Source organism: Tachysurus fulvidraco, chromosome 19 (assembly GCF_022655615.1).
Source record: "Tachysurus fulvidraco isolate hzauxx_2018 chromosome 19, HZAU_PFXX_2.0, whole genome shotgun sequence".
Lineage (NCBI taxonomy): Eukaryota > Metazoa > Chordata > Actinopteri > Siluriformes > Bagridae > Tachysurus > Tachysurus fulvidraco.
The window spans coordinates 16,160,929-16,181,639 of NC_062536.1; the positions used below are offsets into that span (position 1 = coordinate 16,160,929).

Here is a 20,711-nt window from a genome sequence, read left to right on the forward strand (position 1 = left end):
TTGTCCAAACCCCCCCCCCCCTCCCAAATAATAAAATAAACAAATATATACAAACAAACAAACAAACAAATAAATAAAGTTTTACACAGATGAAGGAACTGAGATGCTGAGCTGAGAGCAGGAAACATTATCCTGACTACAGCTACAGAGCTTGAATAGTACACCAAGCTGCAGTAAATGATGAAATATTGCTTAAAACACACACAGAACACACACATACACACACACTCTTACACACTCAGACAGTAAACTGGCAAGCATGCATGCACATGTGTAGAAACATAATCTGTAATACTGTTCACTTCAGCAAACATAAACAATATTTATCAGAATGCCAGGAATCAGAACAGAACAAAGAAACAAAGCCGATTGATTTTACAAATATTTCAATTTGTCAATGCTTTCAGTGGCAGGACACAGACCTGTGATTGGCTGACGGCATAAACAATATATCATCTTGCCATTTGTAATTACGAAAAGCTAAGAAATCAAGCAAACATTTCCTAATCTCTCTTTGTATTGAGGTTTTAGTTTATAGAATATAAATGAATATATATTTCCCATATTTGATAAATATACATTTCATACATTTCATGGAGACTATAAGAAGAGATCTATACAATATGTAATGCACCTAGCATTTTTACTCACACTTGTCACCAGGCTAAAGCTTTAAAGCAATGCTGATGCGCTGTATTACACAAACACACTGCAAACACACTTGATGATGAAGCTCCGGGTGAAAAATATCTTTACATTCAACTTTGGATCAAATTTCCTTTCGCTGCGTTACATGTGCTGACTTTCAATTTTTTTTTTTTACCATTTTTTTTTTTTTAACACACAAGCTAAGTGAGGAAAAGAAGGAAAAGGTGAAAGGTGGATGAGGGTCATTCAAGCGAGTGCAGACAATGTCAAGCAGAGTCCAGTTTGCCATGTGGTTGGTTCACAGACCAAAATCAAAGGTAAGATCAGACTTCCCCATCTTCTGTCGGTACACAGCATCAAATTTGTCGTTCATGGACACAGTGAAGATGTCTTTCCACAGGCCCACGCGACCTGCAGCAAGATACAGACTGTTAATAAACACGCATTTAGATCTGATTGATTTGTTTCTTTCATTAAATGATTATTTTGAGTTATTTAAGTAACTAATTTTATATTTACTTGGAGATATCTCATTTAAAAATATTCTTTCATTATTTTTTGATGCTCAGTCTGTCGTTATTATGAATGATTTCATTTTAAAGTATCTCATTATTTTAAATGATCTCACTTTAAAAATATATCCTAATTTTGAGTTTATTGCATATTTAAAATATTCTGTTTTCATTTTTTAACTTGATTATTCAGTTACAATTTTAGTGACGGAGAGCAACAATCTCTCTCTCTCTCTGCAATTTTTCCCTTCTCTCCCTCTCTTCCTGTTTTTTTAATTATGTTTCATTTTTTATAAAATCTCATTTTATAATATTCTCTCATTATGTTTGAATGATCTTGTTTAAAACAGTGAATTATCTCATTTTAAAGTATCTCATTATTTTGAATGATCTCATTTTAAAATAATTCTATATTTTGTCTCATTTCTAAATATATCCTAATTCTGAGTCATCCAATTCTTAAAATGTTTTAAAATATTTTGTTTCATTATATATATATTTATATATACGTAAAGTTTCATGTTCATCAGGAAACACCCGGGATTTAGTACTGGGCCTCTCTCTCCATCTACACTGTTTTTATGCACACCTTTTTTGCACTGTCACTTTAACTCTGGACTTGCGCAGCACAATGCCACTTTATACACTATTTACACACCTTACTGCACCTGGACACTTTAAGGACAATCTTTAAAAAAACATACACATTTATGTATATGAATATTTATGCATATATATATATATATATATATATATATATATATATATATATATATATATATATATATATATATATAATTTCCCCACTTATATTTTCATATTTTATATAGTTTTTTATATAGTTTTTATATAGATTAATATTTTTTTTTTTTTTTTTTTATCCTAAATTGCATTCCCATTTTTTATGCCTATATACCGGACAGTTGCATAAAGCATTTCACTGCATGTCGTACCCTGTATGTATGTGACAAATAAAATTCGATTTTTATTTATATTTTTATATTTATTTTTTTATTTGATTTGATGCCGTTATTTAGATTTAGCCACTTAGATATTTTGTTGTTTTTTCAGATGAACTCAATTTAAGAAATATTTAATTCCTCATGAATTCAGGTTAAATGATTATTTTGAAGAGAAAAAGAAGGTGTAACATAAAGCTGTTAGATATCTCAACCATACTGAGGACCATTATGGAGAGTCCAGGATGTAAAGTATATAAACTGTTCAATTCTAAAAATTTCTTAAGAACATGACAATCTACCTTTTTTATTGAATTTTATTGCTTTTTTCTTTTATTAAACTAAATGACTCTGGTATGGGAACAACATTTAGCTGCTATGATGTAAGTGATAACAGGAACTATATTTAAGTTATAATTATAGTTATAAGTTACTGTATAAGTTATAGTTACTATAGTTAAAGTAACTATATTTAAGAGTAACTAAAAATGTGTGATCATTGATGTATAAAAAGTAATAAAAAGTCAAATAAAATGGCTCAGAACATGATGTTATTGGTAAATAATCAACTCTGAGGTGTTAAGAGAAGCTCTGCTAAACCACGCTGTTGATTATTTTCCTATAACAGTAACCCACTCTGTAAAGAAGAGCCAGGTATCAGTAGGTGTTTCTGTCTCGTCCACACTCACCTTGTTTCTCACTCCCCCTGTCTCTCTGTCTCTCTCTCTCTCTTTAACTCTTTTCTCTCTCTCTTTCTCCATGCTCATTGTTTATCTAAGACCCTACTGCATGCTCATCACTTCGCACCATCAAGACAAGCAAAGAATCCATGCACTAAAGGAAAATAAACCTAAAAAACATAAAAGAAAACCAGTAAATGTTGAAACAATAAATTGAAATGAAATCAACAAAACGATCCATTTCAACAAAAATATTCACAAATAAAACACATAACACATTCAGATTTTTATATAGTGTGTAAAACCCCTACAGTGAGGACAAAGACATTCTGGATTCTGGGACACTCTGAATTCAGCCAGAGGGGAAGACTGTAATATAATTTACTGTATAATTTACTGTATATAAAAAGACAAGACTAATATTATTGTTGTTGTTGTTGTTGTTGTTGTTGTTTGTCATATTCAAGACATCAAATACAAATACAAAGCATGCATATTGTGTATTTAAAAAGCAGATCAATGTGGGCCAACCGCCAACATCGTTTTATAGGACAATCTATACAAGTTGCACAAAACTGTGTAAAGGGGAAATGTTTTCTACCTCAGACCAAGTAACCTTCTGCCTCAGGTTTTAATGAATACATTTATAAATGAATGCACAAAATAAAAAAATCAATTAATTAAACTCAATTAAATTCTAAATGTCTAAAAACTGTCCTGTAATTGTGTGAAATCTTATACATCCATTATTACTCTTTCTCACAACATGATATCGCTAAAAAATCTAAACATCATAGCCTTTGGTTCTTACTGTTGTATTAAATGCTAGTCAATTTTCCTTAATCGTGGAAGGAGCATCTTTCAACAATTTAGTGATCGGTGTCCACAGTAATAATGACTCACTTCTATATAATTAGCTTTTGTAATTCAAAAACGTCTTTAACTTCTATAGCCAGGCCTATAATTACCTAAACTTGGATTTCAATAGATTCAGGTGTGGCTTCTGATTGGCTGGAATGAAAACCTGCACCCACACCGTGTCCTCTCCAGATAAGATCTGAAGAATCCCCTTGGACTAATATGTTCATTTCTGAAGAACATTTATTTAATGATTTATTACATTTTTTTATGCTTCATCCTCTATTATGTGCTGAATGTGTTCTCACGTCTGACCAGAAATGTATCCAGGAACATGTTTAAAATATCAGTTAGATGCCAAATCTAAAATGCTCGGAATTTTTCCTGAAATGCTGAGCTGGAGGGTGGAAGGGAAATCTGGGGATCTGGAAATCTCTGTCCCTTCTTCATAATAGCTCTGATAGACTATATGTGATGTGAAAAAAGGAGCAGAGGTTCTGTATATACAGCATTCACAGAAACCCAAATGTCTTTGCAGACAAATATGCTCTGTGTGTGTGTGTGTGTGTGTGTGTGTGTGTGTGTGTGTGTGTGTGTGTGTGTGTGTGTGTGTGTGTGTGTGTGTGTGTGTCTCACCCCTGCAGATGGACAGAGCCTCTGAGTTACAGCACTGCTCGATCAGCTGATTACAGCTTTCCACCATGCTCTCCAGCTGAGCCTTATCACATGAGATACCCAGGAACCGTGTCAACTGTTCCACCAGTGTACCCAGGTCCTACAGAGAGAGTGTGTGTGTGTGTGAGAGAGAGAGAGAGAGAGAGAGAGAGAGAGAGAGAGAGAGAGAGAGAGAGAGAGATTGAGACAAGGTGAAAGAATGATAGACATTTACATTTACGGAATTTAACAGACCACCTTATCCAGAGCAACATGCAAGAGTGCTTTTAAGCCTGATTAACACTGGTTCACTAGTTTACAGTCTTAGGATACCATAAACCTAAAACTAATATATATATATATATATATATATATATATATATATATATATATATATATATATATATATATATATATATATATACATATACACCAATATTGAGTACAGTTGGTATGCAGGTAAAAATTTACAACAAAAGAAAAAGAAAAATCTGAAAATATGACTGATCATGTGTGAAGTTTGAATGATTTTCCTGTGCTGGGATTTAAACAAGCAAAAGATAAAAGTGTGTGTGTGTGTGTGTGTGTGTGTGTGTGTGTGTGTGTGTGTGTGTGTGTGTGTGTGTGTGTGTGTGTGTGTGTTTCCAGCTTTCTCTAGGTTAAACAGGAACTGAAACAGAACTGATTGTTCTGTTCTTATTGATCAGATGTTCTGTATATTTCGGTTGCTGCACTACACACCATGTACACTCGTCTAGTCATCTGATCGAGTGTCTTGCTCCATCATGTTGGCCTTGATGGTCCATTTAGAAATAGTTTGGGGTTGAGCAACATAGACAGATGAGTAGATATGAAAAATAAATACTAGTTGTTTTATAGCAAAAGAATCGAATCCAAACTCTAAGCGGCATTCACTTTGGCAGTTCAGTCTGAAGCAGATCACAGTTCTGGTGATAAATTGGTAATGTGAAAGCTATCACATTGAGCAGGAAGCACAACATGGCACCAAACCCGAGACTTCCTCTAGGAGGTGGTGTGAGTTCGATTGCACTTCGGTTGAACTGCGCTGTGATTCCATGAACTTAAACTTGATTCTTTCTCTGATCTGCACTTGTTCAGGAAGTTAAGTAACGTGCGTTTTATCTGATGACATTATACGTTTCCACAACACATGTGTATTATGAGTGACAGTCGAAGGTTGTGGGACACAGAAAAACATGAGGAGCCATAAAGGAGCCATGCAGTGTTCTCCATGATGATAGCAGATGACATGAGGCTGAAAACAGACCGATTCTGCAGAGACGCCAAGAACAAGCAATCTGGAATCATAGCAAATGTGCCACCTAGAGTATGATATACACAAAGATGTGAAATGGTGTGCTGGGGAACCTACATCTTTTCTCTCTCTCTCGCTCCTCTGTGTGTGTGTGTGCGTGTGTGTGTGTTTGTGCGTGCGTGCGTGTGTGTGTGTGCGTGTGTGTGTGTGTTGTCAGCACTGGACTTTGCTACCATGACTATTACAGTTTCTTCCCATATATAAATCCGAACAGATAAAACAACAGCTTATGAACTCCACCCAAAGACAGTACACCAACTCAACTACACTCATCATATAGTAGTCTCAAGACGAAGGCTTGATGGATAATATTTAATCTTGGTTCTAGGTATTAGATAGACTGTTAGTGTTTATCTGCCTATAGATTTTGTACATTGACCTTTGAAAAGACAAATAGCAGAAAAGCAATAAATCATCTGTGCTGTGTGTGTGTGTGTGTGTGTGTGTGTGTGTGTGTGTGTGTGTGTGTGTGTGTGTGTGTGTGTGTGTGTGTATTAGTAGCAGACTTGTACATCTACCTTGTACATATCCTCATGTTTTAGAAAGAGGACATTGGAGTCCATGCGATGTTCCCAGAATTCCTGCACATGCTCAAACCAGGAGCCATATCCTACTGCAGAGAGAGTGTGAGAGAGAGAGAGAGAGAGAGAGAGAGAGAGAGAGAGAGAGAGAGAGAGAGAGAGAGAGAGAGAGAGAGAGAGAGAGAGAGGAAAAGAGGCAAACAAATAAAAAGAGAAAGAGAGAGATAGACGGAGAGAGGGAAAGAAAGAAACAGAGAGAGAAAAGGTGAGAATGAGAGGGGGGAGACAGAGAGAGGCACAGAGAGAGAGAGACAAGAGACAGACAGACAGAAAGATAGAGGGAAAGATGAAAACATAATTAAAAAAAGAGGAAGAGAGGGAGAGAAGGAAAAAAAAATTGCAGAGAGAGAGAGAGATTGTTGCTCTCCGTCACTAAAATTGTAACTGAATAATCAAGTTAAAGGTTCAGACTCTATAGTCAGTGTTTTAATTCATTCCTCTGCTGGTTTTGACCTTTTTTTTGCAGCTCAGCTCACTCACACTTATCATTCATAAAACGCCGGCAGAACTCCTGAAAGGTTCCGCGGTAGCTCATGGTTCTTAGAGAGCGATGAAACTGGTAATAGGAGACCACCAGGTCTTTAGGATTCCGGGCCATGTAGATAAACTGTAGTACACAGACACACATACACAGTCAGTGGGATCAGTGCATGAAACTACAAACAGCATGTACAATTAAGATTATACCTTGCCCTCGCCGTTATGCATGGCTGTGGGGAGGAAGCGATATGGCAGGTGACTTTTGATCAGACGAGGTGATGTCAGCTCCTGCAGCCGCAAAACAAAAGCAAAACAATTCAATAAGATTTCACGTGGCTGAAGAAAAGTGTTGCTCTTTGTTGCATAAGTGGTGTACTGTATTTCTATAAAACTTTTACTCTAAAGTTTACTGACCCTTATTATAAAACACCTTTTATCTATTTAGCTATAAATACATTCCTAGCCTGTTATAATGCATTATTATTATTATTATTATTATTTATTTATTATTTATTATTTATTTATTTATTTATATATATATATAAATATATATATATATATAATATATATATTTATATATATATATAATATTTATAAATAAATATTATATATTTATTTTTTTTATTACTATTACTATTCATTTCATTATTAATATTAATATTCATGTTTACCAGCCCTGTTATATGCCCTATATTTTCTCCTTTTTTTTTTACAACCAGTGAAAAAAATCAATGCTCTCATGATAAAACGTTTTACATTTTTGTCTTTTGTTAATTATTTTCTCTCCTGAAGAATTTGTCTATATTTAATTGAACTAAAGTTCCTATTTTGCTTTGTTTTTTTAATTGGGTCACAAATACTGTTTGATATCAAAAACTGTGTGTGTGTGTGTGTGTGTGTGTGTGTGTGTGTGTGTGTGTGTGTGTGTGTGTGTGTGTGTGTGTGTGTGTGTGTGTGTGTGTGTGTCTGTGCATACCTGTATAATATCTAACCCAGGCTGAGGATACTCCAAAACAGGAAGTTGCTCATCAATATTCATGAGTCCTATTTCATCTGGATCCACCCCCTGGCTCACTAGATACACTACCTCCTGCAGCAAGCTGGTACCTTAGGTACAAGAAAAAGTCACTTATTCACTATAAGTTGCATGTGATCATGAGCATTGTATTTAGATTACAGACACCTAAAGCAGATGAATATTTATATTATTAATATATGCACAAATAGAAATGGAAGAAAAAATAAGAAAAAAATGCAACTTTTTGCAAACTCTTGTGTTCTCAAGGCCCTGATAACAGTAGTAAATGTCACAGGTTTTTAGATAAAGTCTGGTCCACTGCAATTAATGTATGATTTAAATGTAAATGTAAATATATGTCTCTTTGAAGACATATTCAGTAGAAGAGTGCATTCAGCAACCAATCAATTCAGTTCAATCAGTGCATCTAGAACATGGGTCTGATTTAACATAACCATTCCAGGCTGCTACCAAATTGCTAAAAAGCATCCGATAGCCATTTACTGAGTGCTAACGGCTTCAGTAAATGTGGTCTAATGGCTAATGGAGACTCTTTCCATTTCCCACGCATGACTTCACAGCCATCAACAAAGAAAACTATTTTTTCCTGAATGCCACTGTTGATGCTTTTTTCTCTTCTTAATCAACCACCCGCCCCCACACACAAACACACACACTCACACACACACATGCCCAGCTTATTAGAATCCAGCTCAATAAATGCAAGGATGCCAATCATTATAAAGCTGGCTGTAAGCACAATGTAAGACTGGAATCAGGAGATATTTTTGTCCTACACAGCCCACTCTTTATCCTTTTTATTTGGAGTCTCTCAGTCTGTTTTTATCTCTTGCACCACCTCAGATCAGGTTCAGACCCGGCTGTGGTTATATAGAGGCCATGACGTGCTCTCCAGAGAAACCAGGCTGCTCTCCTTCCTGTGTTATTTTCACATTAATTGTGCCTTCAGTGAAATAAGAGTGAACCTCCTTAATGTATCTGCCACTTCCTGTTTAGATCCAGTTCCATACACAATATACATGGCCATATATAAATACAGGATCCCCAGGGTGTAATGAATAACTACAACACTGAATTAGCAGCAGCACTGCATTAGCACACCTACACTAGAGCCTTGAGGGAAAAGAAATGTCTTATCAGGGGAAGTATTATTTCTTATGTGACTGTGAGTGGAACACGTTGTGCCCTGAAATTGCATATGTGAACCCAAGGAAGCACAAGCAACATCATAAAAAGGAATCATTAAAATAGAAATATGTGAAAAATTTATGTGATGATAAATTGATTTTTTTTTATTCACACGTGAACATTAAAGAATAAGATGTATAATTCACATGACTACAAATGAATCTTGTGAAAAAAAAATGTGAACAAATGAATCATGTAAAAAAAACAAATCACATGAAGAGAAATGAATCACATATACATAAACACATAAACACATGCAAAGGTCACGCTAGAATTAATGAATCAAACTAAATTCATATGAATCAAGCAAAAGTCTAATGTGGAAACTGATGATTGGTGTAAAATAAAATCAACAAATGACTTGAAAAAAAATTAAAATGACGTGAAATAAAAAATAATCATGTTATTAAATTAATTAATTAATGACTGATGTATTAAAAATAAAATAAAAACACATGCACTACATGTAAAAAAATAAATAAATCACGTGTGTGAAACGAATCATGTGACGTGTAAACAATCCACAAGCACACAGGTCACATCAATCAGGTGATTATTGCATTGTGCATCCATGCTACATTCTGGGAGAGAAAGTGATCCTGCGTTTAAACTCCCAGGGGTCTTTGTGCTGAACAGGATACACCCCCGAGCTCGCAGAGCTTTGTCCTGTCCGACTCTGCGCAGCAGGAACGCGTCTGAGAGCGCGTCAGGTTCATGACGCACAGCAAAAAGAAGGATGTAAACACTGGACTAGTTTTGGGAGGGAGTGTTTCGTTTTTCACACACACACACACACACACACACACACACACACACACACACACACACACACACACACACACACGGTTCCATCCTATTCACTCCAAAACTATTCCCTTGTACGGTAGATGAATAAACTTTTTTAATTGTAAGCCATCGGTTATTGGTTTTGACTCCAAAGATTATTGTCGCAATTTATACCTGAGTGCGCAAAAGAAAAGTTTAAGTGAAATAGACGTGTGTTTGTTAGTCTCGCGTGAGAATTAGATCAAAATGAAATATTAAGTGAAAACATCGTAAGGCTTTTCGCAGTATATAGGCCCACTGCGTCAGGGGAAAAATACCGCTCCAGTTATGGGATACTATAAATACACACATCTGGGTTACATTATTCAAATAAAACGCTTGTTTTTATTAATGATGATGATGATGATGATGATGATGATGATGATGATGATACATAATTGGCGAAAATGACCATTTTTTTCATAATAAACAATAACCCAACTACATCCACCCACACAGGAAGGCAGTGATATGAATTCGGGAAGCTTTTCCAGGACACCAACGCATGCCTACCTGATTTAGGATAAGTAACAATCCATATGTCACTACTTCTAAGAGAGAAGTTAGCGATCTCGTCCATCTTCCCTCGACAAAAAGGTGGAAGGCGAACTCCATGATACTCGAAGTATTTGCTCTCGTACTCTATCGGGGTGCTCGGCGTGTCCACCTCGCTTTCTGCCATCTTTACAGTCGAATATCAGTTCAATTAATTCCTTGTGTTTTTATATAGAAATGAATGCATTTGAGATCACGTAGCTTAAGCTCGGTTGTTATGGCGAGGACGTGCAGGACTGCAGACGCCTGGATTTCCAGCCAATCATATCCTCCTGAAGTGATGTAATGCCATCTCTCTCTCTCTCTCTCTCTCTCTCTCTCTCTCTCTCTCTCTCTCTCTGTGCTCAGCATCAGCACCAGACTGTGGGGCGTGGCTTCAACCCGGAAGTGATGGTCGAATATTAACAGAATTGTCCTGCTATAACCTGTCCTCTGTTTTCATATCTGAAGTGGATGCATTTTCTTTCCCTCTTTCAAACTCACTACCACAATTAATTGTGCACATTAAAGTTCACGGGGGCACAGTGGCTTAGTGGTTAGCACGTTCGCCTCACACCTCCAGGGTTGGGGGTTCGATTCCCGCCTCCGCCTTGTGTGTGTGTGTGTGTGTGTGTGTGTGTGTGTGTGTGTGTGTGTGTGTGTGTGTGTGTGTGTGTGGAATTCGCATTTTCTCTCCGTGCCTCGGGGGTTTCCTCCGGGTACTCTGGTTTCCTCCCCCGGTCCAAAGACATACATGGTTCGTTGATTGGCATCTCTGGAAAAATTGTCCGTAGTGTGTGATTGCGTGAGAGAATGAGAGTGTGTGTGCCCTGCGATGGGTTGGCACTCCGTCCAGGGTGTATCCTGCCTTGACGCCTGAGATGTTTGGATAAGCGGTAGAAACCCTTTATAATTAACCTACAGACACTTGTTCTAATCAGTGTCCTACAGGTTATTCAACAAAACCTTTTTGCATATTAATATTTATGTAATATTTATTAAGACATATATTTAGATTTCCATACAAGATTTATTACTTATGATAAATGATCAGGTGGTTCTGCTTGAAGTCTGAAACTGTTTGTGTCATGTACCGATGTGACATTGTTATTGCTAGTGCAGTCAAAAGAAGATTAAGGTACAAATCTTTTCCTCCTCCATTAGTGTTAGACATAATATTAATGCCAAATCTCAGAAAACTTCTAAATAACAATCCAACAGAAATATAACATAGACAATGGTGCAAATATTGGACTGCAATATTGCTAGACAACTCTGAGTTACAGCAGAAATTCTGCTCGAATAGTTAGTGGTTTATGAGATGAGTGCAATGGTCTTGTGGGTGGCATTTGCATGAAAGCTTTGGACGCTGATCTGTTTGAACAGCATAAAGAATGAGGTGAGAGAGCTGGCAAAGACTAAACTCCTGCTGCATCGATCCTTTTAGGTAGATCCCACTACACTGAGTTCAATGAGTATTTAATCAGCACTGTAAGCTATACAGAAATTCTGAATGTATAAATGTACCTACTAATAACAGGACTCTAGATTTTTAGATTCAGGGTGATACATATTCCAGAAACCCATTTCTCTAATGGCAGCACTTACCTCACATCAACATAAGTGGAGAGCAAAAAAATCAGAGTAAACCTTGCTCTAACACACTTGATCCAGCTATCAACCTTATTGATTTGCAGCCTTTCCTGATTTCATAGAGTGAGAAATATATATATATATAAATATTTGGGAAAGAGAAATTTGGCTAAGAGAGATTTTTTTTTTCTTTCAATTTGTATGCACTGAATTAAAAAAGGAATATAAACCTCACAAACAAACAAAAAATAATCACAAATGAACAGTTCAGATTAATCCTGATTTACTCGTGGGAATTATTTTTTCTTTAAGAGCTGGCATGTGGATGGCTGGGGGGGTGGTAATGGGGAGGTGAAAGGAGGAGGATCATTGACGGCTTTCTATTGGGTGAGAGGCTCATAACGCGATATGGACTGAATGAAAAACGCAATGACGCCCGGCACCGGCTTGACCCGCGGCGACTGACTGAAGGCATGACCGGTGCAAACCACCGGGGTTATTAAGAAGCAGAATTAGGTTCTTAATCTGCTGCTATGTTAGACCTCAGTGCGGGGTGGAACCTGTCATTCGCTGGTTGCGGGTTTTTAGGGATCTACCACCTCGGTGTGTCCAGCTGCCTCCTGGAGCGCGCAGCTTTCCTTGTCCACCGAGCAAACAAGATCTATGGAGCGTCAGCTGGAGCTCTCAACGCAGCTGTGCTCACCAGCGGACTATGCTTAGGTATGTCTCTCTCTCTCTCTCTCTCTCTCTCTCTCTCTCTCTCTCTCTCTCTCTCTCTCTCTCACACACACACACACACACACACACACACACACACACACACACACACACACACACACTAGGTACAACATATACATTAACAAATAACAAGCAATTGTACAAATGTAGACGTTATTTAACAAAATACCGTTTTACAGAAATCCAGATGTAGGTTTGAACCATGTCAATAAAAATGTTTTAAAACAAGCTAAGAAAGAAAGCTTGAGACTTTACGGGGATCGTGAGATATTATAAATGGTTACAGTATTCAGGAAAATGAAGCAAAAACTAATCAAGTCCTGGGATGAGCACAAGGCAGTCTTTATGATTACAGCAATATAGGTTTAAAGCTACACATGAAGTTATACACCGAAGCAGGAGGAAGATTTGGATGTGAAAGAGAAAGTAAAGCATGTTTAGTGATTTATTGCACCAGAGAATGATGCTGCAATAATAATGTCCTCTGCCCTTAATGAGCTCTGATATAACATGTTCAAACTGACCTGTGGATTATATACAGCTGGTTAATTAAAAGTAAATAAAGGTAAACTGAGCACTATATAATTTGGTTTGGATTTACATTCTTTACTCTTGTAACTACACACCTACACAAAAATATCATAGTGATTTACAAATACAAATTTCATGTTACTAAATTATAAGCATTAAGGTTTAAAACTGAATAAAAAGTTACATCTGTTGAATGGTTAATGTAGGTTTATTGAGATTGTATGTTTCCTTGCGGTAGTTCGTCCTTTTGTGTCTTTTGTCCATTTGTAGTTTATCCAATTGGGTAATTTAACAGTGTGTGTGTAGTTTATCCTTGTGTGTAGTTTATATGTGCGTATATTGTATCGGTGTGTGTACTATATCATTGTGGGTAGTTAACCACTTGCATAGTTTATCCATGTGTGTAGTTTTTCATTGTGGGTAGCTTATCTGTGCCTAGTTTATCCATGTGTGTAATTTTTCATTGTTTGTAGTTTAAACGTGCGTATATATAAACCATGTGTGTAGTTTTTCATTGTGGGAAGTTTATCCTTGTTGGTAGTTTATCTGTTTGTGTAGCTTATAATTGGTAGTTTATCTGTGTGTGTAGTATATCATTGTGTGTAGTTTACCCATGTGTGTAGTTTATCAATGTGTGTAGTTGTTCCTTGTGTGTTTTGTATTCTTGTGTGAAGTTGATCTGAGTGTGTATTTTATCCTTGTGGGTAGTTTGTCCTTTTTGGTAGTTTGTCCTTTTTGGTGGTTTATCCATGTGAGAAGTTTATTCATATGTGTAGTTTATCTTTGTGGGTAGTTTTTCCTTGTGAGCAGTTTATCATTTTATGTTTTCATGTTGCAGAGAAATGTTGCGGAAATGTGATTGAGGTTGCTAAGGAGGCCCGAAAGGGCAACCTTGGCCCTCTGCATCCCACATTCAACCTGGTGAAAGTGATACGCACTGGCCTGCAGAGAGACCTGCCTGAACACGTACACACGCTGGTCAGCGGCAAACTGTGTGTGTCTCTCACACGCGTCAGTGACGGCGAGAACGTGCTGGTCTCAGACTTCGGCTCCAAAGATGAGCTTATTCAGGTGAGGGAGCCTGGACCATGGAGACAGAGATCATAGAACTTACAGTAGAGTGCAAAAGTTTTTATGCTCTTAGGATTAAATAAAGAGAATAAAGACATTTAAATTAGATCAAGAATACATTGGGAATGTTCATTGCAAGTGACAACATCTCCAATATACAGGTGTATAAAGACAATATTTCTTAAGATAATGTTATAATAAATCACATATAGGAGTAGTAAACCAATTTCTTGACGTTTTTATTCACTGAAACCATGGAATTTTTCAACTAGTTCAATTGTGAGATAATTTTTCATTCTTATTTCAAGAATTAATTGATTTACTGTATTTATTATGAGTAAATAATGACATATGGATTTATGGCCTCATTGTCAGGTTAAACAAATAGTATTAAGTATTAAGGCTATTTTTAAGATATTTGAACTCATTTAAAACTTTTTTGTTTATATAATCATATTAGATCTATTATTAACCTAAGATGAATAAAAATTATACATTCATCAATATTATAGATTGTTTTATTTGATAAGGTATGATAAAGGAAATAAAATGGACAATAGTGAAAGTTGATGTACATAGAAATCAGGATTTGGACTGAAATAGTTCTTAGTCTTGACGGCACACACTGAATATCTTGTCGTTTGCAAGTGTTTATATGACATGATGTCTTTGAGATTAAGTTGACATTGAAATATATTTGAAATAAATTATCCCTTTTTCGGTTTTCCCAGGCACTCATCTGTAGCTGTTTCATCCCAGTATTTTGTGGTCTGTTCCCTCCTGCCTTCCGTGGAGTCGTAAGTGTTGAGTAATTTGTTTCATGGTGTATACAGTTGCTTAATCAGCGGATTATGTTCTTGATATGAAGCTTGCCATGTTGGAGAGGTGAGTCACTGAGACTCAGATATCAGACCATATTACACTGGAAGGGTTAGATGAGTTTTTTAGGCTGAGGTGGATGTTGTACCTGTAGCTACGGGCTACATAAGTTCTTTAAAAGTGAGCTAGTCAGGTGCATGATGCTCCCTGCTCCTCCTCTGTGAGAGCGTATCTTCCCTGTACATTGTGTACTAGAACGCGCTGAAACGCTGCCAAGCTTTTTTTAGGCCTAAGGTTAGGGGCAGCTCGACATATGTAAATAACTCCTCTGTAGACCTTCAGGAGTCACATGGGTTCAAAATAACCAACTGAATGTTTTAAAACTCTACAGTTCCACATTTTTTGGAAGAAAAGAAAAAAAAAATATATATATATATATATATATATATATATATATATATATATATATATATATATATATATAAAATTTATTTATTTATTGGCCCCTTTCCGATATTTTTTTGCGTTTGTCAGACTTTAATGTTTCCGATAATCAAACTAATTTAAATATTAGTCAAAGTTAACACAAGTAAACACAACATGCGGTTTTTAAATGAAGGTTTTTATTATTAAGAGAAAACAAAATACAAACCTACATGGCCCTGCATGTCTTGGGGTGTGCATACTTTTGCACTCAGCTGTATTATTCAGCTAGAGTGATGAATAACTGGTTTCGGATATTGTTGGGTGATATCAGTGCTATGTTGCGTGCCAGGACGGATCCCAGCATGACCTTATGACCAGTTACACCAACCTGAGATTGATTCTGTCACCAGATCAGAAGCATAATAAACATTGAATGTTTTATTGGTGGAGGTTTTGAGCGACTGCTAGTGCTGTTATGTAAGACAGAGGCCTGGATGACTGCATTCACGTGAGGAACAGCCAGCACAGCTACTGATAATACTGACTGAGATGAAATCTTTGTTTTTATATGGAATTAAAAAGCATTCCTGGACTGAAATTTGTTTATCTTAAGTGTTTCTCTTAATTACAAGTCAGGATCTTACTATTAAGGAGATTGGTTAAAAGCAAATAGAGAGAACTTTTAAACATTTCCCGTGACCCGAGAAGTTCGGATAAGCGGTAGAAAATGAATGAATGAATGAATGAATGAATGAATGAATGAATGAATGAATTCAAACATTTCAAATAAAAGACATTAACACTCTATTTACAAATAACTTCTGTTAATTTAAAAAAAAAAATTCCAAAAAAATTTCAATCTAATAATTATGACCATACTTTGTATTTATACTGTCTATCAGCTGATACTTGCTTTGGGGAAATGTGTTTATGTTCAGCTCTTTTTCTTTTATATCTCTATCTACACAGAGGTATGTTGATGGTGGGATGAGCAATAATCTGCCCCAGTCAGAGATGAAAAACACCATCTCCATCTCACCATTCTCCGGAGAAAGTGACATCTGCCCCAATGACAATTCCACTAGCTTCCACGAGCTGCGATTCACCAACACCAGCATTCAGGTCACTTGGGGAAATGCATGCAGGCTCAGCAAAGTGTTTTTCCCTCCAGAGACTAAGGTAAGAATGTCGCAGGATTGATACTCCTTTTGCTCCTCATCCTTTTACTCTAGCTTCTCCTCCTCTTGTTCCATTTCGTCCTCCTTCTGCTCCAAATCCTGTTCTACCTTCTCCTTTTCCTCTTGCTCCTCCTCTTCCTCATCCTGTTCCTCCCTCTTTTGCGCCTTCTGATCCTCTTTCTGCTCCACTTGTTCCTCCTTCTCCTCCTCTTGCTTCACTTCCTCCTCCTCCTGCTCTTTCTTCTGCTCATTTTCTTCCTCCTCTCACTTCTCCTTTATAGTGTGAACGTCAAACAACATAACCCAGGATTGTGATTACACTGAGTAACTTGTGTTGTGTCTCGTATTACAGGTAATGGCAGAGCTGTGTCAGCAGGGGTATAAAGATGCACTACGATTCCTTGAGGTCAACAGTGAGTTTTCAAATAGAAATACATTTTAATTACTAACCTCTAAATATGTAGGCAGTTCAGTGTGGAAAAGTTTCTGGGGGCATGTTACTACAGGTAAATAATCATAGACTGGTTGGGGTGATGGAGATCCAACATGGAGCAAAGTTACAGTTACTACCTCAAAGTTAGATTGTTTTGATAGCAGCATATCAAAGTCTGACAATTTTGTTGTCAAAGGAAACATCGTGCCTTTTTATCTGTTTATAGTTACCTTTAATGTACTGTTATATCTGTCTCATAGCTTAGAGCATAGCTTAGGGCATAGCTTGGGGCATAGCTTAGGGCGTTAGTAGCTCAAGCAATTAAAGCACTGGGTTGTTGATCGGACAATTGTGGTTTACGGCCAAGCTGCCACTTTTGGGCCCTTGAGAAAGGCCCTTAACCCTCTCTGTGACCCCAACCTCTAAAGTTAGGATATGAAAAGAAAAAAATTCACTGTGCTGTAATGTATATGTGACAAAAATAAAGGCTTCTATTCATGCTATACATTATAGCAGCTGTCAGTCACCAGTCTGTTTTCCTCATAAAGTCAGTGAGACAAATAATGGCAAATGTTCATGTTACAGAGAAACTCTACAAACAAGAATTTCCCACTTAGGAAAAATTGTAACAGAGCCTCTGACTATTACAAAAATGCTAATACCTACTTATTTCGAATACAGAAAACTTTCCCATGTTAATAGCACATTCATAAAACCTATTCATGTAGTTTAGCATGATTTCCCACTTATGTCAGAGCTGCGGTTATTAAAAAAGGAAAACATTTGCAAGGGCATAATGAGGAATGACAGTAGATTAGGAGTGATTAAAATACTTTCTGATTAAAACACTGATGTTATGATGTCACCCTCAGAATTGCTGCAAGCTCAAAGTCCAAAAGTGGATATGGCCCTGATACGGGACACGCCCACCTGCTGCTGTGTCACTGAGTCAACACGGGACAGGATGCTGAGAAAACTCCGTCTCCTAGGGGATCACCACTGGTGGCTGGATAAGCAGCTTGTCAATTATCTGCCCATGCCAATTAAGAAAGGTGATAAGTGCTATAGCTAAAGTTATTTTCTAACTTCAAAATTTATTCTTGTAAAATGTATTATGTCATAATGTAGGCAAGAATCTTTATGTTAATTGAACGTTTCAATGTGTGATGAAGTGTTCTGCGAAGCGTGTAAAGAGAAGCATGGCCTTATGGCTCAGATCTCCGGTCTGTTTCCGGTCCGTGTGGCTTCCTACATGCTGATGCCCTACACGCTGCCAGTAGAGTCAGTGTACTCAGCAGTCCAGAGGTCTGTGCGAATAATTTCACCCAATCTTTACACAGCACTCTGAAATAGTACTGTACTGCACTTCCTTTCTACTCGCTCACTATGCTCAGTATTCACAGAGCTCCATTTTAACATCCACACTCACTGATACTGATAATTGTTGCTATAGCAACGAAACCACCATAAGCAGAGTAACAGATTTTTTTTCAGAAACTATTATGACTCCAGGTTTGTTTACCTCATTTATTTATTGTTTTAGTGTTTTTTTTTTTTTGTTTTTTTTAAGGTTTGTGGAATGGATTCCAGAGGTGCCTGCTGATGCAAGCTGGCTTTTTGAGATGGCAGGAAGCGTTTATAGACAAGCCTGGAAAGGAGAATCCTCAAATAGGTAGGTAAAATTGACAAACGCTTAACTTAAACTTTATTTGTTTATTTTCTAATACTTGAATGTATGCTGACCATTAATAGTTAATAGTGATATTTGATTTAGGTGATGCTTATGTTCTTTTCCTGTAGTGATGTCACCAAGGGATTGGATCCAGAAGGATATCTTATTTAAACCATATTGACCATATTGACATATTGACCTTAACAAAATTCTTTACCTGACATATTTCAGACATATTTTTAAGTCTTTACACGTGCTCTAGTGTTTTCGCAAAACCACTTATACGTCGTACACAGAGATATACTTCTGTACTCTGGAGACCTCTAGTGGACATGTAGCGCATTACGGTTAAATAAATCTGCTTAAAATGATCCTAAGGGAAAACTTCAGCATGAAACATTCATTTTGAAATATATTTGTATTGAAATATCTCTAATGTGTTTAGAAATTTGTAGTTCTTGATATTCATGTTTTTTCTCAGAGAACTTAGAAGTTTTTTGCTAGTCACAGAGTCAGTGGTATTTCAGTTACATTGGTGCTTAATTTGAGAGTAACAAATTTCAACAAATCCAAGTTACTAATGCTCAGGTATTGCTGAAAGCTCTTAACAAACACACCGACTTTTCAGCAATCACATTAATCAGAAGTTTGTTGCAGAGACATTGGTGCATATGCAGCATTCAAAATTCCAGAGTCTTCACCTTGTTTTTGTTTCTAAATACATTTGTGTTGTGTCATTTATAGTGGTTTTCCATTGCGGCGGTGTGTAAGCGGACCACCCTCACTGGACCTCCAGCCACGTGACAAGGAGCAAAACAGACACGCTGCTTATTCTGCTGCTGATCTGCGTGAATATCACTGGAATTACTCAGAAATCCCTGAGGGCCCTGAGAGTCCGTACACATCTCCTGAACAGATCAGCATGTTTGTTGGCTCACAGGACAATTCCGAGAGCTGAATACAGCAAGACATGGACACAAATCTAAAAAAAACTTTTAGGAGTTTTTTATTCCACTTTTTCTATTCACCATCTCTAACTGGAAACTCTGGTCTAAGCTGAAAAGTGCACTTTAAACTAAAGAACATAATGTCCTATAAAATAATCAAGAATGATTATCAGAATGGTATAATTTTAGACAGAAAGACTTTTTTTTATTACTCTTTAAATTATAATGGCTGTGTCATTTCTCCATGCACCTCAAAAGAGAAAACAAGCAGCCGGTTTTATCTCAAAACAACAGAAATAAAATGTTTGGTATAAAGTGTTGTCCAAATAAATAATTGATTTCTGTGAAACCTGATTATGAAAATGTGAGAAAATAAAAAAGCAGAAATTCAACCCCAGAATGATTGGTACTTCATGTAAATAAGGAAAACTTACTAAATCATATAAATATGCATATTCATTTTCCACATTTTTTATTATGTATCTGATTGAGCGAAATTATATATTTATGTCATTATGTCTTTTTCCAGGATGAAATTTAGTTTGTGTTATTTAGGAGTCAGTAGATTAATCACTTCAGTTAGTACAAAAATAAAAACAGAATTTGGGCGATGGGAGTCAGCGAGTGTATAAAGCTTTGCGATACTCGTCAGAGAGGTCAAGCTTCAGCACATTTCTTCAGCAAAGTCATAGAGCCTCTCATGGCTGACACTGATCTCTGACCCCAACTTTCTAACCAGCTGAGATATGTGAAGATATTCTAGATCTCAAAAAGCCAATTGATTGCATAAAAGTTCTCAATACTACAGTCAGTGCACATCCTTTTAATGCTTTCTTTAAAACGTTAAAGCTCTTCCTTGCATACCATCATTATCACCCACTAGGTAGGAATTTTACAGAATACACAATTAATAAATAAACAGAATAAAATAAACAGAACCACAGCTCATGGGTTCATAGTAGGTTTATGGTCTGATTCTTGTTCATGTTTGAGGGCTGATTGTCATCTC

The 20,711-nt window shown here is 36.6% G+C and overlaps 2 protein-coding genes across 4 annotated transcripts; one reads left to right on the forward strand and one right to left on the reverse strand.

Moving 5' to 3' along the window:
- Positions 1 to 272: 272 nt before the first annotated feature.
- On the reverse strand, positions 273 to 10,618 carry sult4a1 (sulfotransferase family 4A, member 1). 2 transcript variants are annotated; one of them, XR_003441251.2, is made up of 8 exons: positions 10,274 to 10,618; positions 7,685 to 7,815; positions 6,916 to 6,996; positions 6,709 to 6,835; positions 6,166 to 6,260; positions 4,294 to 4,432; positions 2,809 to 2,969; positions 923 to 1,059 (listed from the first exon to the last, which is right to left on the reverse strand). XR_003441251.2 is itself a non-coding variant. In XM_027151180.2 (7 exons), the coding sequence occupies exons 1-7, from the start codon at positions 10,440 to 10,442 to the stop codon at positions 947 to 949; spliced, it is 855 nt and encodes a 284-aa protein (XP_027006981.1). In that variant the 5' UTR covers positions 10,443 to 10,615; the 3' UTR covers positions 273 to 946. The 2 variants fall into 2 exon arrangements, 1 of the variants encoding a protein (XP_027006981.1); XM_027151180.2 differs by lacking the exon at positions 2,809 to 2,969 and having other exon boundaries at positions 273 to 1,059; positions 10,274 to 10,615.
- Positions 10,619 to 12,288: 1,670 nt separating this feature from the next.
- pnpla3 (patatin-like phospholipase domain containing 3) lies at positions 12,289 to 20,099 on the forward strand. Of its 2 annotated transcripts, none has more exons than XM_047803696.1 (9): positions 12,289 to 12,607; positions 13,995 to 14,227; positions 14,959 to 15,024; positions 16,442 to 16,651; positions 17,003 to 17,063; positions 17,956 to 18,135; positions 18,256 to 18,388; positions 18,654 to 18,755; positions 19,516 to 19,650. In XM_047803696.1, exons 1-9 carry the CDS (start codon positions 12,421 to 12,423, stop codon positions 19,523 to 19,525), a joined length of 1,182 nt encoding a protein of 393 aa, XP_047659652.1. In that variant the 5' UTR covers positions 12,289 to 12,420; the 3' UTR covers positions 19,526 to 19,650. The 2 variants fall into 2 exon arrangements, with proteins under 2 accessions (XP_047659652.1, XP_027006937.1); XM_027151136.2 differs by having other exon boundaries at positions 12,290 to 12,607; positions 19,500 to 20,099.
- Positions 20,100 to 20,711: the final 612 nt, after the last annotated feature.

What these genes read in the sequence shown, in the direction of transcription:
- sult4a1 (XM_027151180.2), bottom strand. Translation starts at nt 10,442, where the DNA reads ATGGCAGAAAGCGAGGTGGACACGCCGAGCACCCCGATAGAGTACGAG. An exon ending in TGCATAACGGCGAGGGCAAG is followed by an intron (nt 6,836 to 6,915) that starts GTATAATCTTAA and finishes TGTGTACTACAG; the next exon opens with TTTATCTACATGGCCCGGAA. An exon ending in GCGTTTTATGAATGATAAGT is followed by an intron (nt 6,261 to 6,708) that starts GTGAGTGAGCTG and finishes CTCTCTCTGCAG; the next exon opens with TAGGATATGGCTCCTGGTTT.
- pnpla3 (XM_027151136.2), top strand. Translation starts at nt 12,421, where the DNA reads ATGTTAGACCTCAGTGCGGGGTGGAACCTGTCATTCGCTGGTTGCGGG. An exon ending in CACCAGCGGACTATGCTTAG is followed by an intron (nt 12,608 to 13,994) that starts GTATGTCTCTCT and finishes TTCATGTTGCAG; the next exon opens with AGAAATGTTGCGGAAATGTG. An exon ending in AAAGGAGAATCCTCAAATAG is followed by an intron (nt 18,756 to 19,499) that starts GTAGGTAAAATT and finishes TGTCATTTATAG; the next exon opens with TGGTTTTCCATTGCGGCGGT.